At 43.6% G+C, this 23,511-nt stretch overlaps 1 protein-coding gene across 4 annotated transcripts in view; it reads right to left on the reverse strand.

The window, feature by feature from the left end:
• SULF1 (sulfatase 1) overlaps nucleotides 1-23,511 on the reverse strand; it is a 110,972-nt gene that overhangs the window by 35,023 nt on the left and 52,438 nt on the right. For all 4 annotated transcript variants that reach the window (XM_056854060.1, XM_056854059.1, XM_056854061.1 and 1 more), the window contains 3 exons: nucleotides 20,558-20,797; nucleotides 11,637-11,788; nucleotides 6,311-6,480 (listed from right to left, as the gene is read on the reverse strand). In XM_056854060.1, coding sequence (XP_056710038.1) covers nucleotides 6,311-6,480; nucleotides 11,637-11,788; nucleotides 20,558-20,797 — 562 coding nt within the window. The remainder of the gene's footprint in view (nucleotides 1-6,310; nucleotides 6,481-11,636; nucleotides 11,789-20,557; nucleotides 20,798-23,511) is intronic.

Here is a 23,511-nt window from a genome sequence, read left to right on the forward strand (position 1 = left end):
AGAAGGATTCTGTCAAATTAAATGGCTGCCAGTGCAACTCTAAGCATGTTAGTTGAAACCAAGGCCTTGATATGGATTAAACTAAGGAAAATCTAGTGCAGCACTGAATTTTTGCATCCAAGCACCTTTAAAGCAAGAAATGGGCCTTTGAGGGATATGAAAAGAACCCTTGGAAAAACAAACAAACCCTGCCCCTCTGGCCTATCGCAGTTGTTCATGTCTCTTTGCTGCTTCAACAGCAATGCTATTGCAGCACATCCAAAACCATGTGCTCTACCTGATGACACCATAGCACCTTGGAGCCAATTCGATTTGGCCATTTTAGCCAATTGCGTTCCGTTACTCCAGTTACATCACTGAGGACAAAGCTCATGCACTACTTTCACTCGAAGTCCTCCTTCCCAGTTGCCAAAAGTCTTGCCATACTACATTGGTGGTTTATATTCTCAGCCAGCGCTATACAGCAAGACTTTCACTTGATCCAGTTCTAGCCTCCTAGGAAAACTGCAGCAGACCGTGAAAGGTGATGCACATCTTCGCCTATATGCTGGTGGTGGTGGTGTAAAGTGCCATCACATCACAGCTGACTTTTGGTGACCCCCATAGGGTTTTCAAGGTGAGAGACGTTCAGAGGTGGTTTGCCATTGCCCACCTTTGCATGGAATGAAAGAGGTCTGAGAGAACTGTGGCTGGCCCAAGGCCACCCAGCAGGCTTCATGTGGAGGAGTAGGGAATCGAACACGGTTCTCCAGATAAGAGTCCGCTGCTCTTAACCACTACACCACACTGGCTCTACATTCTGGTGCAGCTAATGTAGTCACTTCTAAGTGACTGCATTAGGGCAAGGAAGCAGTGATCCAGATGCTTCGGCAATAGGATGCATTCTTCTTCCCTCTACAAAAGCTCAAGGCAGCTTGAATAGTGGCTGGGGGCAGTGGCTCAGAAGAAGAACTCTGTTGTGCCCAAATTCTTCTGCATACAGAAAGCAGCACAGTGGCTCAGGTGGGTCATCTCTGATAGTATGAGACAGAAATATTCACTGGCTATCCCCTTCCTACTGCTCCCTTGGGTCACACTTTCCATTTCTAACTGTACTAAGTAAAAAATTACCAAAGAATCTTTATAACCATGTAACCAAAACAACCCCACATTTTAAAAGATGATAGAAGAGCCATGTTACAATTACCAAACCCTTTCCATCTCTACTGATTCAAAGCCACACTAAAAAGTCTTTCCTCACCTCTATAAAACACAAAAGGCCTATTCAACAGGTCTCCTCTTGTAGAGCACCACCAATATGAGGTGTCCACCAAGAATATGTGCCCTTATTCAAATATAGCACATAATGGTATACTCTCTCTGCTTTCTTTGTGGACACTTATTTTCAATTCGAAGTCTTCTCCACAACAAATTTTAATATTTGTTGTTTCTGTGAAATAGCTGAAAAAGTAAAATGATCTACTAAACAAGACCGGTGCTTCACAAATATGAACCCATAATAGCACAAGGACAACCTGTAAACAAATGTCATTACATTACATCATTACCTTTATTAGGCATTTACATCAGCATACAATAAACAGAGTTGTGAAAACGGTTAAAACAGGTTACATTAAAATGACAATACTTAGAAGTACGAACAAACTGCTCGCGAATCCTTTGTGCAGACAAGAGAAAACTAGCTACTTGTTGGGTGACAGAGGGGTTCCTATCAGATAAAAGGTACATCACCAACTGCTGATCTGAGAGACTCTGATCACTGGGCAGTAGGGGTTTGATACAGGTATTCCTCGGCCTCATGTAAAGCTGGCAGTACAACAGCACATTCAGGATCCCCAGTCTTACATGGACAATACCTATCAATAAAAGGGAGTCCTTTGAATCTTCCTTGTAGAATAGCTGAAGGAAGAATGTTAAGTCTAGTGAGCATAAAAACTCTGCAAATGTCCAGTGACTCCAAATAAGACAAGTAGGAAACTGTAGCTCCATAAGTCGGAGTAATACCATGAAACATGGGGGAACAGTGTCTATTAGCTAGGGAGGTTATGGTCTGCATTTCTATATCTAGTAGGCGCTGACGTATCAATCTAAATGCTTGCTTTTTCCCAAGCATCAAAAGAGAATCAAATGGAATACCGACAGACTTGATTTTCCTGATAATTAATTTTGACCACTGGCTTATGTAAGAATCTCCCAGGAGTGCAGGAATATAACCAGGATATTCAGTTAGAAAGTGCAGACGTAACCAGAACTTAATGGTCTGGATCCAAGCTCTGGTCTCCAAAACCCCCTGTCCCATCTCAAGTAAACAAATGTCTTTGATCCAACAGCGCTCAAAAGATGGACTTTCTACAGTCATCAGAATGCTACACAATTAATCATTAGCTTAAGAGTGCCTCTAATGTAAAAGGAATTTCACGTACACATGGTTCCTAGAGGACCCTGATTCTTCAGTGTTAATCATCACCTTCCACATAAGCCTGTAAAACCAGTGAACAGCATTGCTAAGGCTTCCCTGATATCACAACTTTTGCATTTTTAAAAACAACATCCAAGGTCAGCTGGCTGTAACTTAACATGGAGGAAAATGACACTTGACCACCAAGGGAGAAAATTCAAGGGTTAAATGTTCAAGTTACACATCCCCCCACAGGAGGATTGTGTTGCTGTCTGGACACGGATTTTTTTTTTTGGCGGGGGGGTATTTTCCACAAGACCTTGGATTCTTTTAATTCTTCGCTCAAGACAAGCTGACAACTTTCCTTGCCATAGAAGGCAGCTCTTTAGCAGATTTGCTGGCAGCTTGTATTCAATTTGTCGCACTTCTTTCAACAGAACTCTTAACCTGTTCACCGTTAATACAAAATAATCCACGTGGGTCTCTCTTTTTGCAGCCATTGAAGAAACAGGATGCCAAGAATATGAGACAACTAGATAGGCAGGGAGAGACATATTCAACTTGTGTTTTTTAACGTCAAGTTAGAAAGTTCAGTCATTTGTCTGAATACATTTCAGAGTATATACAAGTTTTCAGGTTCACTGTTGTCCTTCTCATGAAATAAAAATCCGGTGAGTTTGGGGGAGATGACACTGCAGAGGCAAATTCTACCCCTAACTTACATAAGCACATTTGAATGTGTGCAGCTACATGTATACAAATGTACACATGAAGGCACTCTCTGGTCTTTTATGCAGGGACATTTCCCCAAAGTCACCCTTCTGACTGCTTTGGGGCTTCCTTTTGATTATGCATGCCTTTTCCGCCCATCAGATGTTGCCTCACTCTCCCCACGCATTTTGCCCATGTTTTCCAGATGCCATTTTAGCCAGAATCTGGGAAATGTGGGCAAAATGTGCAGGGAGGGCGAGGTGACCTCTGAAGATGGAAAAGGCATGCATAATCAAAAGGAAGCCCCAAAGCAGTCAGTAGGGGTGACCTTGGGGAAACATCTGCATAAAAGGCCTCTGTGACCAGGAACCTGCTTTTTCAGCATTCCAAATCATGCAGGGAGGTGCCTATGCAGATATCTTTGTATGTGTGTGAGAAACCTTCACACACCTTTAAGTGAACAAGTTCAGTCTCCACAAAATGATTAAAGTTCTTTACACAATGTAAAAGGTTACATGTTCCATATGCTTCAACTTACTTTCTTTCCCCTTTTCATCATTATTTATGGCTTAATATTCTATGTGAACTGTTGAAAAAAAACCAGAGTTTCAGTCTCTGACTTGAAGCTAACTAGGGTTAAAACAAGCTCAGCTTGGTACAGGCTATAGTTAGTCCTGAGAAAGGTGAATTTGAGTGAACACATAGATTAGATAGATTGTTTATTTGCGGCCCTTGGCCAGATAAAACAAGATACATGGACTAAAATGGTCTTACCGACAAAGGTTTACAGTCCGAGTCTTAAATCACTTAAAAAATAATAATAATAACATCCAAGTTACATCTGCCATTTGGACTAAGAGACTACTCTTGCAACAAATTTTCATTGCAGCCGTACAAAATTTTGCTACCTGAGAGGTGATTGAGGGATTATCTCCTTGTAGGAGTTTTTCTATCTTTTCTCTTTCCCTGTCGGGTCCCATTCTCAGGATGAGGGGCTCAATAAACTTAGAACGGGGTATAGTGTAAAAGTTACAATTCAGGAGAAAATGTTCAGTGGTTTCTAAATCCCCGGATTTATAGGGACATAGTCTCTCTGCCCTGGGTATCTTCTTGAATTTCCCCTCTAACATAGCAGAGGGTAAGGCTGCGCACCTAGTCAAGGTAATATTTGTTATCTCTATCCTATATTTGTTTATCTCTAAGTAACGGAGATAGGCTACTGGTGCAAGGATAAATTTGGAGTGGGGGGGAGCCATAAATAGGGGCACTATTGCTAGATCTACATGTTGCTCTATATCTTTAACCCTTTGGTTCATAGTTGACTTAGCTTGATCCCACCCTAACTGAAGTAGTGCTAGGGGAGTAAAATCCAGGTTATTTAGTTTGTCTTCAATGGCTGTTATCCACTTTGACCTAAAGGTATCACAAAGAATCAGTGGAAGAAGACCTTTGGGGTTGAAATTAATTTTCAGCCTGAGATAAAGCGAGGACAAGACAACCCTTGCTTCCACCTTCATCATGCCAGTTTCTAAACGGATCATAGCATTTGATACACATCTTGGTAATTGCAGGGCAGCTCTAAGAAACTTGGATTGCACTCGTTCCATGGGAATAAGACATGAGGGTGGAGAGTCAAGTTGTGTTCCATATAACATTTGTGCTAGAATTTTTGCCTGAAAAAGTTTAAGGGCAGCTGGAATATAGTGTGCCGAGTGAACAAGTAAGGAGAAGCATGTGGCCCAAGGCAGGACATACAGGTGGGAAAGGAGGAGCACATGAGCCTGTGGGCCACTTCCAGTTTCTTAACCCCATTAAGAAATCAGGATAGGGATGCCAGCCTCCAGGTGAAACCTGGGGATCCCCCAGAATTATAGCTGATCTCCAGACTACATAGGTTAGTTCCCCTGGAGAAAATGGATATTTTAGTGGGTGGACTCTACAGAATCGTACCCCATTGAGGTCCTTGTCCTCCCTAGAACCCATCCCCAAATCTCCAGGAATTTCCCAACCTGGATCTGGCAACCCTACCAAAGCACCAAAAGGTATATGGTTTTACCATGGAGTTTTCAGCGTTTCTGAGACAAGCATGACATCACTTCCAGGATTTTTCTGGAAGTGATGTAATGCCATTGCTGATGGCTGCCCCCTATGTCACCTCCCCAGTCTCCCATTCATTGCCAGGCTGTGCCTGGCAACCACAAGAACCAAAATGTATTTGTAATTTCTGAATGCAGTCATCTCTGAAGAGGAAAATGTTACCCTAAGCCTACTACTATAGTGCTGTATTAATGAACCAGTGTGGTATATCAGGTCTCCTACTATGCTGGGAGACTTTCCTATTATAACCCTCTCTTCCCACCACTGCTCCTTTGAGTGGCAGGAGAAATGAAATGGCTGGCATCACGCATGGCATGACGCCACTTCCAGGGAATCCCTGGAAGTGATGTCACTTTGCTCTAGAAATTGCTGGAAACTCTGTAGTTTTACCAGAGTTTCCAGCAATTCCTAGAGCAATGTGACATCACTTTCAGTTTTCCCTGGAGGTGACAATGTGCTGCTCCTGGTGCCAGTCCCCCATGCTCCTCCACGTACTTACAGGTGCCAGCCATTGGCTGGCAATCCTTGTGGTATGGTATTTAGGTTGTCAGCATAGGATCTGGGAGACTCGGATTCAAATCCCCACTCTGCCATGAGTGGCCTTAGTAGGGTTGCCAATTGCCCGGTGGCAGCAGGTAACCTACCGCCCATCCATGGGCTAAGGGCCGGCAGGCACTGCGGGCACACGTGAGCAGACGCGGACGCTCTAGCACCCTTGGCTAAAACTCTATGGAAACCATAAAGTTTTGACTGGGATCACTAGAGCGACCCCGTCACTTCCAGGTTAAACCGGAAGTGACGTAGGTGCATTGCGCGCTAACGCCACGGCCTCGCGAAGCTCCCGCCGGTGGAGCTGCGGGGCCTGGCAAACCTAGACCTTAGGCATAGTTACATACAGTCAGTATGACCTACCTCACCTGCCATTGTGGTGATAAATGGAGGAGAGGAATGAGTAAGTTGTTTTGGGTTCCCATTGAGGAGAAAAAAGTAAAATAAAATACAAATAAAAATTCTCAATCTATGTAACAATGTCATTTTCTATGTAAAGAAGAATTAAGTAACAGCACAAATGATCAGTGTATCAGTAGTAAAAAATTAACTTACATGTGCTGAGATGCATTTGGGTAGAATTCAGCGAACTGTGGTGCCGAGTCTTCCGGGCCATGGGGAGCAGCATGGCTAATCACCATCATGATAGGTCTATGGGGGTATATCCTCTTAGACATTTTGAAATAATTAATGCTGTCATTAGTGATTAAGTCAGTGAAATAGTCCTGAAACAGAACATTCAACACAAAACAACATTTGCCAGCTGTGACATGTAGTAGGCCACATTATATTGCTTTGTTTTGCTGTGACAAATTATAAACTACTGTAATTTCAATCAGGCCCTAGTTGCAGTGTTTGGGCTGAAGGCAAAGACGCAATTCCAGATTGAGCCAGAATTGCAATCCTGTTCCAAATTCAGTTCTCTGCCCAGACGAACAGATGTGTTCTGGGAAAGACTGAATAAAAGGCAGCAACGCAAAAATCAGGCTAAAGGCAGACCATGACCAAAAGACAGATGGAAAGGTTGCTACTATAATAATTGAGGAACCAGTCCGAGAGGGTAGGATACCCTAAGGCACTGATTTGAGGGCTGAAATGGGATTAAAAAAAGTTTTTGGGTAGCACTGTCACCTCCAGGCAGGGAAATTCCTTGAGATTTGAAGGCAGAGCCTGAGAAGGGCAGAGTTTGGGGATGTAGCTCAGCAGGCTGTGATGCCATAGGTCATTTATGTATGGGAGTTTTACCTGAGGTTTGTTGCTCGCTGGGCCCACATTTTCCTGTTGGGAATCTATGCACCAGCAGTCTCCAAGCTCAAATCAATTCCCCGCCCCTTTAAATGCTGCTTTGTCATTGGCTTATTTTGTAGTGCTTACTGTGAGAGAAAATCCCCCCCAAACCCAATTGCCAAATAAAAAAGCATTTTAAGAAGAAAAAACAAAAAATGGAGCAATCTGAAAAGGGGGGGGGGAGAAATCCAAACCTCGTTTTTAAAAAGCTTTTCTTCTGCTCAGAAAGAGCTCAGAGGAAGCAGGAAGCATTTGAATCCCCACCTCTTTACATGCTGCTTTGTAATTGGCTGAATGCTTTCTGTGATAGAAACCAAGCTTGGGTGTCTGTGCTTTGCATTATGCACGGGAATTTCACCAGGGCTGAGCTCAGGGGAGAGGGAAGAATTGGGTTAACAGAGGCCCGGGAAGGTCTGGAATTTGTGAGGGCTGGCAGCAAGGTCATCTCTAATGGATGGGAAACTCATGCATAACTCCAAGGAACAACTGAAACGGACTGGGGGTGAATGTGAGTGAAAGCATCCATGGATAAATGACCATACCGTCCAACTTCTGAAGCTACCATTTTCTCCAGGGCAATTGATCTCTGTAGTCTGGAGATCAGTTATAATTCTGGGAGAACTCCAGGCCCTGCCTAGAGGTTGGTAACGTGGTGCCAGCCAGCATGGTATAGTGGTTAAGAGCAGTTGTTTGGGGTGGTGGATTCATGAGCAGTGAAGGCTAACCTGGTGAACTGGATTGGTTTCCCCTCTCCTACACATGAAGCCGGCTGGGTGACCTTGGGCCAGCCACACTCTCTCAGCCCCACCCACCTCACAGGGTTTCTGTTGTGGGGAGGGGGAGGGAAGGTGATTGTAAGCTGGTTTTAGTCTCCCTTAAGTGGCAGAGAAAGTCGGCATATAAGAACCAACTCTTCTTCTTCTGGGGTTCAAGCCCGACATGTCGTCTGCCGATAACATACACATAAAACAACACTCCCTTCCACACATATACACCTCAGAAGTCATTGCTATCTTTTTGGAAAATGTTATTGACTGAATACACAAGACACTGCTAACGCCTAAGTCATCTGCTTGTTTACTATATGTAATTCATCTAAGTCAGACTTATATTGTGTACTTAGAAAAAAAATTAAAAGGTATTTCAAATGGTTGTCTGAAAATTATAGTAAATAATGAATATTTGGGCATATAAATATTGAGGATTCCTTTCAAACAAAACATTTAAATCAATGCATCTGATGCACAAGTGAACTCTTGCCAACAAACTGGTTATATGTAGAGAACCAAGGGAGGAAATGGAAATCTGCAAGAGAAAGGAAAGTGGAGAGAACATGCAGAAAAATATAAAAAATTCAGAATTAAACTATCTTCCACTTTGCAGCATTAGTTTTGGCCCATAGAACTGGTGAGAGTGCCACTGAGCAGTCCCAAGACAATGGGTATAATTTAACATGCTTCAGGCACAACTAATCAATGCCATGATGTGGGTACAAGGCCTAAGCAGCTGCAAAAGCAATGCCTGAAAAGGACAGGGTTTGTTTCTCGCTTCTGTGTTTGGGGAATCATGTGAGTTAGAGCAAGGCGAACTATTCTTCAAACATCTTTTAAAATTTTTTTGGGGACTGGCATGAGGAATTGAAAAGAAGTTTAAAGAATTGCTTCAGGGCTTCCGGAAGGGGGAAAAAACCTGGCTAAAACCTCAGGTTTTTTCCCCCTTCCGGAAGCCCTGAAGCAATTGATTTAAAATATTCATATGCTGCCTTCCTGCCTGACAACACCTTGTAAGGCAGCTCACAAAACCAACATATAAAATAAGTGGCAGTGACAAAGAAAAGCATGGGGGAAATGAAAAATATATTCTCCCCGGGTCTTAGATGTTTCTGATGCTACTACTCCAACTTAGGGTTGCCAATCTCCACGTACTAGCTGGAGATCTCCTGCTATTACAACTGATCTCCAGCTGATAGAGATCAGTTCACCTAAAGAAAATGGCCGCTTTGGCAATTGGACTCTATGGCATTGAAGTCCCTCCACTCCCCAAACCCCGCTCCCTCAGGTGCCACCCCAAAAACCTCCCACCGGTGGTGAAGAGAGACCTGGAATCCCTACTCCAACTTCTTCTCTTTAAAGGTTTGCAATAGTCACTGAGGAAATAACTCCCGCCCCCAGACTAAGAAGTGTGCTATTGCCACCTAGTACCCAAGAGGATGGCCCAGGCTAGCCTGATCTCATCACATCTCAGAAGCTAAGCAGGATCAGCCCTGGTTAGTATTTGGATGGGGGACCACCAAGGAATACCAGGGTTGCTGTGCAGAGGAAGGCACTGGCAAACCACCTCTGTTAGTCTCTTGCCATGAAAACCCCAAAAGGGGTCGCCATAAGTTGGCTGTGACTTGATGGCAATTTACACACACACACATCCAAGAGTAGGAAGCACCTGATGCAATTTTCCAAAGAGATGAAATTTTTCCTCAACCAGGCAGATGCAGAGTAGGCAGCACTTGGTTCTTCCCAGCCTTTTGGTTACCAATGAATGCATTGGCAAGGACTAAAGGTGATGAACTGTCCATTTCCCAGGACTGAAATGTTTCTGCTGCTTCTTCTCTAACTGTTACGTACTGTTGTATGTTGCTATACTACCAATGTGCCACAAATGTAAGAGAGACACATGCATTGGAAGTTTTCCCTATAGCTTCCAAGGACAAATTAAAACCCAATTATGTTTTTACAAACACCTCAACAGATTCACCAAAAGCAGTCAGAGTTGCTTGATACTCTGCCAAGAAGATGCCAAGAAACGCCCAGAGCTACATCCATTTCTGCAATAAGTGGTGAAGATTCCAGATGAAGTGCTATATTAAACATCTGTGTGGCACTTTAAGATGTTTCCCCTAATTGGCAACAGAACTGGACCTTCCATTGGTCATCACTCCTTTCCATTTTTCCCACTTCAGGTTATGGGAAAACCCTGTGCTACACAAGGTTCTCCACATTATATAGCACACATACAAGACATGAGGGAATCCAAATCTTGGCAACCACAGAATCTTTACTTAACTTAAATGGTATGTTAATAATTAACATTGGTTTGCTAAGTAATACTAAGATAGTGCAATTGTTACAGGGGTTGGAATGAAAACCAGCTATTGTAATTTGCCAGTTAAAAGACTCATTGCATGGGTCAGAAAGTCCAGCTGCCGCATATGCAGAATCTTCCATGAACAACATCTGGAGGAAGTTTCTTACTGTACATATATGATTGCAAGGGTTGGGACTGAGAAATGCCAAGTATCTCACAGATAGCACAGTGAGCAGTTCTCCACAGCATATACTCCTAGCTGTGGGGGGAAAGCCAATAAAGTCAGACATTTCTGAAACATCGTTTCTGGGATATAACCACTTAACCTATCGGTTTCAGAGTTCGACACTAGGACTGCAACCAGACTGAATTTTGGACTAACGCAAGGTGAGGAGCAATCTCTCTTCCTTCCTGTTGCAGCCCCCTCCCCACGTAGTTCCTCAGGGTCCCCTGTACCAGCATTTAAGGGAGATCAAGGGGCTAAAGCCAGAGGGAGAAAGCAGAAAAGTTGTGTTCCACTGACAGAAGAGCCTGGCATGAGTGGAAAATTGAAGTCTGGATCCAACTCACTATATATTTCTGCTACACTAAAATGGAAGACTGAGACTTAAGCTTTTCTGCTGCCCGGTAGCTACATATTGTTTTGGATCCAGCACAGTGTTTCCACAGATGCTGAGATTTCCCCCTGCGGAGACTGGCTTTGCTTTTCCCCATCCTCCCACAACAGCCCAAAATGTGCTCTGAAAATCCTGTTCCTGGGGTTTCCCCTGCAAATGCACATTTAAAACCAAGCTGGGAGGGGAAAGACACATAAGAGGATGACCTGGAATGGAGAAAATGGGTTGAAGTCTCCTCTCAATAAACTCTTTTTTTCCTTTTTTTTAAAGCCTCAGAGGAGGAGGAGGAAGAGGAGGAGAGTTGGTTTTTATACCCTGCTTTTCTCTCTTTAGGGAGTCTCAAAGCAGCTTACAATCACCTTTCCTTCCCCTCCCCACAACAGACACCTTGTGAGGTAGGTGGGGCTGAGAGAGTTCAGAGAGAGCTGTGAGTGGCCCAGGGTCACCCAGCAGGCTTCATGTGGAGGAGTGGGGAAACCAACCCAGTTCACCAGATTAGAGTCCGCTGCTCATGTGAAGGACTGGGGAACAAACCTGGTTCTCCAGATTAAAGTCTACCGCTCCTAACCACTTCACCACACTGTATGCAATTTATAATTGTTTCCTGAGAAAGACTACTTAAGCATAAACTATACATGGCCTCTTGGAAAGTACTAGCAGTATTCCCTATTGGCAGCTGCCACAAAAATTGTGTTAGCAAGCTGCCACTGAAACAACACCTCTGATAGCCAATCAGAAGTCCTGCTGGGCAGGAGCCCCACCTGGCCCCACCCACTTTCTGAAAACACTCGGCAAGCACCAGGGAAGTTGTTGGTGGGTGCCATGGACACCACTCTGGGGACCCCTGCCTTGAATGGTTGACACCACCTGATACAATAGAAATATCTGCACAGTACCTTTGCATATTCAAATCCATGCTTCTCTTTGAGGCCATTGCGACAAATGGTGTAATTGTAGAAACGAGAGTTCTTGATTAATCCAACCCATTCTCGCCAACCAGGTGGAATGTAGCTGCCATTGTATTCATTGAGGTATTTTCCAAAAAAAGCTGTGAAAGAAGCAGTGCACGGTTTAGGTTATTTGACATCCCTCGATGTGGATCTTTGGTCTGGGTCATGATCACAGTTCCTAGATTAATAAACCTTTGTATTATAGAACAGTGGGACTTAAAAGCATGTGAATTTTCTACAGTTTCAGCTCACCTAAATTATGTATTTGGAATATATATCTGTTAAATATAGATGTATATATTTGGATGCCCTCTTCATCTGAGGCTAGGCAGGTGACAACCCAAGAAAGGGCCTTCTCAGATATGACAACAAATCTGTGGAATTCCCTCCCCAGGGACATCTGTTTGTCTCCATCTATCTTTGTCTTCCATCAATGGATGAATGGCATTCCCTTATAGCTCCTCCTCTTTGATTGTATTAATTGCTGTAGTTATATATGTACAGTTATAAATGTGGTTTTAAAAATGTCTTTTGAACCATTTGCTGCCTTGCAGGCCTTAATTGGGTGGAAATGCAAGATACCTGAAGTTTTATATAGATACATAAATAAATACATATTTCCTGTTGAAATATTTGTAGCCCACTTTTAGGTCAGAGTACCCCTCTTCCTACATCCCAATAAAATCTCAGTTACAAAACACTGAAATGTTCACCACCAAAATCACAATGAACAAGTCAAAGGTAACAGGCTAGCAACTGGGGGTGGGGGCAAGCAATTTAAAATTCAGTCAATCAAAACCAGTGAGATTGAGATTAATCCATATGACAAAAGAAAAAAAATTAATCTCATAAGCACATTAGTCTATACTCAAAAACTAACCAAAACCCTTCCAAGCAAAGAAAAGTTTTTAACCATCCTCCTAAAACATACAAGGAATAGCACCTAAAATATCTCATGAGGACAGAATGTCATAGCCACAATGCTGTCACCAAAAATACCCTGTCCTATATGGTCAACTGCCAAACTTCTAATAGTAGTGGCACACAAAGCTCCAAGTGAATTTTAAACTTAATATTCAGCTGTGTGATATTTAGATCAGGACCACGGCACATGGATAGGGAGAGTTTAGGCTTCTTCCTGCACCCTTTCCCTCAACTTGAAGTTGCCCGTATGAGCTATGGATATGCTCCAAAAAGCCATTAGCCTTGCAGTAGTGTTTAGTGTGTAGAAGTCTTTTCAGCATGGTGCCTTAGAGTTCACATGGATAAACCTAAGTACCCTACAGACAAAATATATCCACTTCCATTCCAAGGTTTAATTTCGAGTGTCTCTGGGAACCCTGAAGAATGACAACTCTAGCAATTCACAATATAGTTTTTAATATCCTCCCCCAATTCAGAAACATGGACAGTCCTGGAAAATATGGTGAGTTGGATCAAATGAAAGAATAGAAAGCCAGAGTGGTCTTAAAGGTAATTCACATGTGGGCTGTAATGTATGCCCACAGTTAGCAGGCTTTTCCACTGGCAAAAGGGAGAGGAGAGACTCAGTTCTGACCATCAATAAGGCTATTTTTGGGTTTGTAAAACATCTGTGCAAAGTTGCCAGCCCTTGGATGACAACTGGTGGGAGACTCAGAAGGGTGGAGACAGGTGGGAATGGCATTGTATGATGCCTTAACATCATTTCCAGCCAAAAACCTGGAAATGACATCACTGCATTGCATGATGGTCTACAGTCAGGAGGATTCTGAAAGAGATGACATGTGATGTCAATTCCAGTTTTCCAGCCAAAAATAAATAATGTTGTGGTATTGTCTGGTGCTATTTCCCCATCCTGATTTGCACCCACTGCTCATTAGAGTGGGGGGGGGGGGAGAGAGAGAGCAGAGATAAAGGTTGGGTTGCCTAGCAACCAGCAGGAGTGCTGTGGCCAGAAATATGGGAGGCTGCAACACTGGCTGCAGCATCACATCACATCTGGTAAAAAAAACAACAACTGGAAGTGACATAGGTAGGTCTAGGAGTCACCAGAAAGAGGTAACATGGCAGGCCGACCTATGAGACTAAAGTCATATGTGACAGTGGCTACAGTGAGTAGAAAAATCAGAAAAAGACAAAATGGAAACGCTAGTAGGATACAACCCATTTTATGTGTGGCCTGCCCATTCATTTAAACAGATACAGCTGATCCTTTGGAGAAAAGGAATACAATTAGTTCTGCTTCCATCCAGATGAGTGGAGTAGCCTTTGTAGATGCAGAGCTCTGTGTTCCAACCATTTTTTTAAAAAAGGATTGAGATGAAAAAGAACTGAGGTGATCACAGAAAGAGATTATTGTACCTTTTTGGAACAGCCAACGGCCTCTTCGTACTTATCAATTAATATATTACAAGTTAGTATACTGATAAAAAGAATATGGAAGTACACTTCTTAATCAACATAAGAACATAAGAAAGGCCCGGCTGGATCAGACCAAGGCCCATCACGTCCAACAGTCTGTTCATACAGTGGCCAACCAGGTGCCTCTAGGAAGCCACTAACAAGACGAGTGCAGCAGCACCATCCGGCCTGTGTTCCACCGCACCCAAAATAATAGGCATGCTCCTCTGATACTAGAGAGAATAGGTATGCAGCATGACTAATATCCATTCTAACTAACAGCCATGAATACCCCTCTCCTCCATGAATATGTCCACTCCCCTCTTAAAGCCCTCCAAGCTGGCAGCCATCACCACATCCAGGCTGCAAAGATGGCCAGTCTTTTAATATGACCAAGCTAGCCATTTTCAATCTTACAAACCATCTTACAAAGCTCAAAGGCAGACAGGGTTGGCTTTTGCCAAGAGGAGTCATGCCAAAAAATGATCGTAATGGGAAATACTATATTGAGCAGTGTCCAGTGTCTGGGGTGCAAACTAACATTCTGTACTAGATTTCAAGAGTTTCCTCCAGTGCTGCTATTTTAACAGTCCTCTCCACTTGTTTGATACTTGGCTCATAAAATCTACCTACATGTTCCAACTGGCTGCAGTTCTAAAGTTTTTGACTTGCTCGTGTCTGAGTACTATTCATGATGGCCTGCAGGCAACTTTATATATTTAGAAACAGAAGCAAGGAGAATTAGGAAGTCAGTTCTGTTTGTATAATTAATAAAAATACCAAGTACAGCTGAGTGGATAAAAATGCCATTAAAAAGTAATACCATTTCAGGGAACATCCTTTCATTATTGTCTCTAATGGAGCTCAAGGGGATAACACAGCAAAGATAAATGCAGATTTTTGCATTTTAATGAGACAGATTTTATCTGCATTCTGGCAGTTTTGCTAAGTGTTCCCAAGACACAGTTCCATTGTTTAAACACATGTAGCATACTTGGTTAGATCACAACAGCAGCAGCCTCTCTGAATATGCTCCATTAAGCTTGCATTAACAGCAACTCTTAGCAAGGTGAACAATTCTCACAGCTGATAACTAGCACAATTAAGAAGCACAAACGTGAACACTCTTCCTAAAACTTCTAACTGGCTTTATTTTTATTTTCCTAATAGTCGACCATTCAGTCTCATAGCAGAGAATAGGATGGCAAAATATCCACTGTTATTAATGCCCTGTCACAGCCCATAGTACCCTACCCCTGGAGGAGAAGGGGTGGAGGAGAGGCACAGTTGGAAAAAAGCAGCAGCCCAGTTGCACAGGAGAGGGAAGGACCAATGAGACAAGCAAGGGAGAAGCAGACAGGAGGAAGCAACCAGGACTAGATCCAGGGCTGCTAGTTCCCTGATGGTTTTACCACAGAATTTCTGGTAATACCTAGAGTGTTACAGGTTTCCCCTGGAAGTGACATCACACTGTCCTAGGGCGACCAAACTCTGGTTTGGAAAATTCCTGGAGATCTTTGGGGTGGTGACTGGGGATTGTGGAGTTTGGGGAGGGACCTCAGAGGGATATGTCATACACCCCCCCAAAGCAGACATTTTCTCCAGAGTACAAAATGTCCTCTGAGAGATCAGAAGTTAGCCTCAGTTTGAGGATAACAACCCTGCACTGTTGCCAACAGTGTCCTCATGTTCCTGCCCCCCTGGACTCCCGCTAGTTGCTAGCAACTACAATTGCCAACTTCAGATTGGGAACTACCGGGAGATTTTTGAGGTGGAGGCTGAATAGGGCGGGGTTTGGGGAGGGGAGGAGCTTCAATGGGGTATAATGCCATACAGTCCACCTTCCAAAGCAGCCATTTTCCCCAGGTGAACTGATCTCTGTAGCCTGGAGATCAGTTGTAATAGCGGGAGATCTCCAGCCACTACATGGAGGTTGGCAACCCTACTGGCAAACCAAACTAGCTCCCTATAGATCAAAGGCCTCCTCTAGGCTAAAGGCCTCCTTAAAAGAAAGGGCCTGCTCAGGAATAGGAGCAGGGAAGGAGGAAGTGGCCAGGTGAGGGATAAAAGGCTTCAGCTGATGGAGGTAAGGGAGACAGCTGGCTATCAGCTGAGAAGAAGCTGTGGACAGTCAGGCTTGGAGCCTCTGCAGCCTAAAGAGTACCAAGCTTCCTGGAGACTCAGAAGAAGACATTCTTGGCTCTGTGAGAAGCCAGAAGGAACTTTTCCCATCTCACCCAGCCAGACCAACTACACCCAGTTTAACCCTACAGAAAGGGCACAGCAACCAGGACAAGAGCTTAATGAACTAGGAAAAGGGCTCTGCCTGGGAAAGCATCCTCAGCACCGAAGTGTGAATAAGTAGAGATTATGAGAGATAAACTAGCTAGGCAATATAAATGTCAAAAGCAAGTGAATGACATTAGCATGCATGATTGGATTAGGTGTGATATGCAGAGGGGAAGTAGGCGTGGAGAAATTAGCATTGGTAATGAGACAGGAATCCAAGATCTCTATTCAATAGAGCAGGGGTGGGGAACCTCTGGCCCGTGAGGCCATTTTGTCCGGCCCCCAGCCCGCCTGCCAAGGCCTGGAGCTCCATGGCCCACCTGCTGAGAGCGGGAGCTAGCTATTGCTAGCCAGGCCCTTCTCCTGGCGCTTCGGGCTTTGCAGGGAGGCAGGAGAGCACGCTAACGAAACTAAAAGCTGATTGGGTGACTGTGGGGGCATTTCCCCCAAGTCTCCCTGCTTCCTGTTCCTGGAGAGAAAGTTATTGGGGGCACCCGAATCTCCTGCAGCTCTCCCCGGCCTGCGCCCTGGCTGCGGCGCATTTTAAAGTTGTTGGGGGCACCCGAATCTCCTGCCCCTCTCCCCCACTCTCATTGCCCTGCCGATGGCCGCGTAGCACCCTCCGCTGGCTCGGTGGGCTCCTACACAGCCTTCCCCTCACTCTCCCCCGAGGCCAATATACGCGCGCACAAAGGCGGGAGAAGCCACAGAGGCATCTCCCTGATGGCTCCCGGTCGCTTGCGCAGCCGGGGGCGTGCCTGTGTGTGTGTGAGGGGGGGGGGAAGCTGGGAACCCCTCCCTTTCTCTCTCTCTCTCCCTCTCTTTTCTTCCTTCCTTTCCCTCCTTCCCCTTCCTTCTCTGCATAGTTTCTCCAGGTGGTGGCTGGAGACCTGGCAACCCTAGCCTCTCCCCACCAGATACCTACAACTGGTATGGCCCTCGAATGATGTTATAAATATGGAAATGGCCCTTGGCATGAAAAAGGTTCCCCACCCCTGCAATAGAGACTGCATATCGATAAACCCAAACCAAAAATAAGCTGAAAAACAGCCATTTATCCACTGATAAATCAGACCAAAGATAACCCAATTTTCTACCGAAATTTATGGAAGTATTTTTGGAAACAAAAGCAAAAAAAAAAAAAAATCAGATAACTGTATGTATCAATTTTCATAACTGATGCACAAGTAAAACTTCTGGTAGCCAAGCCAAAAGCAAAATTAAAACTCAATACTGCTCCAGTAAATAGTATTTGCCACTGTTTACGCTCAGGACTGTTTCATGTGTTACACCAACTACCACAAGACATTAGTGGGTGCCTTTCCATGAAGGATGAGGTTTGCATAAAGAGGCTGTCCTGGAACGCATGCCAATTTAAATCACTAGAGCAATCCTCTCATGCCAAAAGTTTGTTGTATTTAAAACTGGCCTGAGCCATGTTATATTCTAATAACGAAGTCAGCCAAATCTAAGGCTACTTCAATCCGGTGACTGGAACTATGAATGGGCAAGACAGATCTCTCTACAAACCTGAAAAGGACCCCAGGTTTGCAGAAAAATGTGAAATCTAAAAAAAAAAAAAATACATTGGGAGATTTAAAAAAAAACACGAAAATGATAAAGGGAGTGCATGTGGTTTTAAGCAATGGATTCCCTCAGTGGCTGTTGCAAGTCAACCACAGTATTCCAAGATTTGGTTCTGTCAGTGAAAGCAAGGGGGAAGGGGGCAGAGCCCTTTCCTGGTCTATGTTAGCCTTTGAGGGAAGGCATCTTGGGGCCAAGCCTGACTAAAGTTGCCAGCTCCGGGTTCAGAAATTCCTGGAGATTTTGTGGTACAGTGTGAGGAGGGAAGGGTTTGGGGAAGGGGGGAAGCTTCAGCTGAATATATTGCCATAGAATCCACACTCCAAAGGCGTTATTTTCGCCATGATTTCAGTTGTAATTCTGGGAGATCTCCAGGTCCCACCTGGCTGCTTGTTACCGTTCAACAGTATGGTGTTCAGCAGTGTGGTGTAGCAGTTAGAGCTTCAGAATAGGGTCTGGGAGGCTCAAGTTCAATTCTCCATCTTCCTGTAGAAGCTCATTGGATGATTTTGGACCAGCTGCATACTTTCAGCTAACCTACCTTGCAGGGTTGTTGTGTGGATAAAAAGGAAGAGAGAATAATAAGATAAGCTGCTTTGGTCCCCATTGTGGAGAAAGTTGGGGTTAAAAAAGTAAATAAATAATAAATATAGCTGGAGATGGGAGGCAGATAAAAGGCAGGTTGGTGAATGGCTGAGAAGGAGAAACTGAGCAGGGAAAAAGGAGGGCCCGGGTAACTACCGACCCATCAGCTTGACGCCTTTACTGGGAAAAGTTTTCAAACAAATCATCCGTCAGTCCCTGAGCATTTAGAAAGGATGGATCTGATTATTAAGAGTCAGCACGGGCTTCTCAAGAGCAAGTCATGTCAGACTAATCTTATCTCCTTTTTTGAGAAAGTTACTACTTTGCTGAATCAGGGGAATGCTGTAGACATAGGTTCTTGTGGGTTATCCGGGCTGGTATTTTCTTTCCTGACGTTTCGCCAGCAGCTGTGGCAGGCATCTTCAGAGGAGTAACACTGAAGGACAGTGTCTCTCAGTGTCAAGTGTGTAGGAAGAGTAATATATAGTCAGAAAGGGGTTGGGTTGAGCTGAATCATTGTCCTGCAAAAAGTATCAAAGGTAATGTGCTATTACAATTGATCTCCAGCTGATAGAGATCAGTTACCCTGGAGAAAATGGCTGTTTGAGAGGGTGAACTCTATGGCATTATACCCTGCTGACTTCACTTCCTTCCTCAAACCTTGCCCTGCCAAGGCTCCACCCCCAAATCTCCAGGAATTTCCCAACCTGGAGCTGGCAATCCTAAGGGGGAACTGATCAATGTAGTTGGGAGATCTGTTGTGATTCCAGGAGATCTCCAGACCCCACCTGGGGATTGGCAACCCTAGAAGGAAAGAGGGAAGCAGGAAAGGAGAGAGGCTATGGGGTCTTGCAGAAAAGAGAAAGAGGAAATAGTGGGGGAGGGGGAAATGAGATGCCTCCCGCAGGTCCTTCGGGTTCCCTTGTGTAAGATCGAATTTGCCAATGGCTACCTATGTGAAAAGCTTGTGACAACAAGCAGCCAGATAGACAGTACACAATGTGTAAATCAGATCTTAGTGTCAAAGTGAAGAACGTGCTTATTGCCACTTTCACCACCATGATAACTCTACTGCAAAACAGAGAAATTGTAATGCATACCCATAAATCCTCTTGATAATCCAAAGGCACACAAACTCATCTAGGAAAATTAGTTTTTATTCACACAGGACAGGTGAGAAAAATGGGCCAATGTAAAAAATTCCAATACCCAACAAAGCACAGAAAAAGACTAGAGGCCCTGTTAAACAAGTCATCATTAAGCAAATATAGAGATCACAATCAGAGCCTCGAGTATTATTCACTGTTAGAAAAAGTATTATGACAAGATTTTTCTAACCCTTTCACATCTTTTTATTATAGAATTGCTTGTTAATAATCACACTTTTTGTTCACCTTATCTAAAACTGTAAAAGAGAATCTTTAATAGATCAGAGTTTCAGTGCAACCCTAAACAGAATTACACCCTTCTAAGAATTGTACCATAAAGGTCCAAATAGGGCAGCAACCTACTCCCAACAGCAGCCCCCTAGATGCCTCCACAAAGGTCACAGACCTGAAGGCAGCGACACTTCCTAGAATGTGATACGGTCAGATATACCACCTCTAAATATGGAAGTTCCATCAAGCTACAGTGGCTAATAGCCATTGACAGACCTACCCTATATGAATATGTAATATATTTTTATGGGTAAGACATTTAATTGTACTCCCTCTAGTATCCAGAGCATAGAGCCCACTTCTAGTTACCTATTTTTAGGAAGTATTAATAGATTTGGACATGAAAGAACAATCTGTAGTCTTCACAGAGTAGGACATTCCCACTTCTCTTTTCTGCTTCAGCCCAATGACCTCTCTGGGGCTCAGCAGACCTCTAGAAACAGCAGATAACAATGCACCTAGGGAGAATTGTTGCAAATCAGTGCCCTCTTATCTGCAAACAAATGCCATTTGTCGGAGAAACTGTGTGGCTGGATAAAGAAAACTTTTTTAAAAAATCAATGCGTTAAAGGTAATGTGCTGTCTTACCAGTCCTATACCCAGTGTTGTTGAGATACACTGCAAATGTTCGCGGTTCATGAGTTGCTTGCCAAGAAGGGGAAGAGCAATTCTCATTGTTAGTGTAGACATTGTGGTTATGAACATATTTTCCCGTCAACATTGAGGATCGAGATGGACAGCACATTGGGGTAGTTACAAAAGCATTGACAAAGGTGGCACCTCCATTCTCCATTATCTTCCTGGTTTTATTCATCACTTGCAAGGAGCCTGAAAGAAACACAAAGGACCATATCAAGAATTACATAGTTGCTAACAGAGAGCAAACTCAGAACACTGTACAAGAACTTTAAGCCTGCCAGATTTGTATGGGATGCACGCTATAGATGCAGGTGGGAATGATTGCATTTCTCTGTCTACAATACTGAATATTTCTGGTCCTAGAATTATGGGATTACAATAGAAACAACCCTAAAAAGTATTAAAAGGCTGATTTGACTGATTTAATGACTTCAGCAGAAATTAGAGCTGTCATAATAAATCCCTAATATTAGCATTATCTCTTGCAGAAGAGATAATAGCTTCAGTGAGTCAGCAGCTTGAGCACCTGTTTAAATAGTTCTATAACTCATCCTCAAAGGCCCTGCTTCAATTGTCCCCACCAGCTGCTTCGAGCTGTTATGGCCCTCCAATTCCTCCCTAGGCCTTAAGTGTGGTGTTCTTGGACATATACACCTATGGAACAGCAGGTGCACAGAAATTTTACCCTACAACTGGCCCAATCTAGTATCTTTGTGAGTTGCTCATGTAGCCTAGCAGCTCAAAATAATAATGGTTTCTACTTGTATTTATAGGCTGTAATAAACCATGGCAATTGGACAGTTGTATCTATTAAAACACTTAACATAAATGAGGTACTGTTTTCTAGAAATTTTTCATTCCTTTTGACATCAACAACATCCCAAGGATGGGGAAGGATACATTTCCAACCTGCAGCACGAGAGATCGGAGGACGTACCACAATATGCAAAGCTTAAGATGACCTCAGGAGGGAGGGCAGCATGGTATAGCCTGATCTTGTCAGATCTCATAAGCTAAGCAAGGTCACAACTGGGAAGGGAGACCTCCAAGGAAGGCAATGGCAAACCATCTCTGCTTCTCACTTGCCTTGAAAGCCCCTTGCTGGGGTCGCCATAACTCAGCTGGAACTTGATGGCACTTTACACACATACACCTCAAGGGCTGATGTGCAACATGAGGGAGTGGCAAATGTATATCCAATCTGTCTTTGCTTTAAGCTGGGCGTGCAGTTCCATGTTGCAAGCTTCCAATAGTGGGCACCCTGCCAGGGAACTTCCTTATACAGCAACCTAGGGTGCATATTTGCCATTTCCACAAATCTCATCATATGAAAGCCTGAATTATTTGGTATCCTGAGTCAGGGCAATCAATATCTCTTATTCTCAACATGGCCTCTTCTGTAGATACTTAAATATAGAGATTGGAGCTATGAACAGACCAGACAAATGTCTTTCTACAAACCTGAAGAAAGCCCTAGGTTTGCAGAAGAATCTGAAGTCTGTTTTTAAAAAATGGGGTTTTAAAGTCTCTCCTCCCCTCCCAAAATAGAAGCCATGCCTGTTGCTTTAAGCAATTAATGCCTTCTCAGTGGCTGATGTGGGGTTGCTGAACAACAGTATTGCCAGTCTTTAAGCTTTGGTTTCTGTCAATAAAAGGCAGGAAGATGGGGAAGGCCTGTCCAGGCCTGTTTTGGCCTTTGAGAGAGCACTCATCAGGGCCAGGACTAGCAGCAGCTAACACACGAAATCCAGTATGGTACAATGGTTAGTTTCAAAGCAGAATCTGGTCAAATCCCCTCTCTGACATGGAAGCTCACTAGGTACTCTTGGCCCACTCACACACTTTCAGCCTGTCGTGTCTCACATAATTGTTATGAGGATAAAATGGAGGAAAGGAATACAACGTAAGCTGCTTTGGATCCCCATTGTGCAGAAAAGTGGGCATAACTGAATTAAATAAATAAATAATAAATGTAGCTGAAGATGAGGGGCAGATAAAAGGCTGGCTGGTGGATGGGTGGGAAGGAGAGAAGGAAACAGTGAAAGGTGAGGATATGGGGGTTTGCCAGGAGGAGAGAAAGAGCAAACTATGTGGGAAAAGAGATACCGAGGAAAGTGAGGTGCCCCCTGAAGTCCTTAAAGATTCCCCACTTGTCATAAATAATCAGAATAAAAATCAGCTATAATCTTTAAGATAGCAGTATGTATAAGATTAATACTATATATAAAAAGAACCAACCACCATATTTGTATCCCGCCTTTCCTCAAAGGAGCTCAGGACAGCATGCACTGGTTGTCCCTTCCTCTATTGTATCCTCAAAAAATGCAGGTCTGGATATACCTGACCACAGGTAACTTTGTGAGCTTTAGGACTAAGGATCTGAACCTAGATCTCCCCAATCCTCTTCCAATACTTTAGCCACCAATACATCATACTTGCAGTAAACTTACTGTTAAAATGTGAACAGAAATTTGAATACACATGATACAATATGTATCAGGTGTTTCAAATGCTTAAACCTTATAGGAAAATGGACCATTAGCCACAAAATTAAATACTGCTGACAGGCAGCTTCCTGATTTTCCATTTCATTAGAAGTAGCTAAACATTAACATGTATTGATTCAGTAATGTATCTTTCAATCATCTAAGATGTATTAACTGAAGGGAGAAAGTTGATATAACACCTTCCCCACCCAAACAGGATTCCCAAATCTGTCACGTGTGATACTGTGGTGGAAAGATAAATATGCCAAGTATCAGTTATGGAGCAGAAAGTGACTGGGGAGGGAGAATCCAACACAAGATTTTCTAGTATCATCACACAGGGAAAACATGGCAGCCCCTGCATCACTGTGTATGCGGGCCACACTGTTTCCCCTCAGGTCTCAACGTGATGCTTCT

This window comes from Euleptes europaea, chromosome 8, assembly GCF_029931775.1.
Source record: "Euleptes europaea isolate rEulEur1 chromosome 8, rEulEur1.hap1, whole genome shotgun sequence".
NCBI lineage: Eukaryota > Metazoa > Chordata > Lepidosauria > Squamata > Sphaerodactylidae > Euleptes > Euleptes europaea.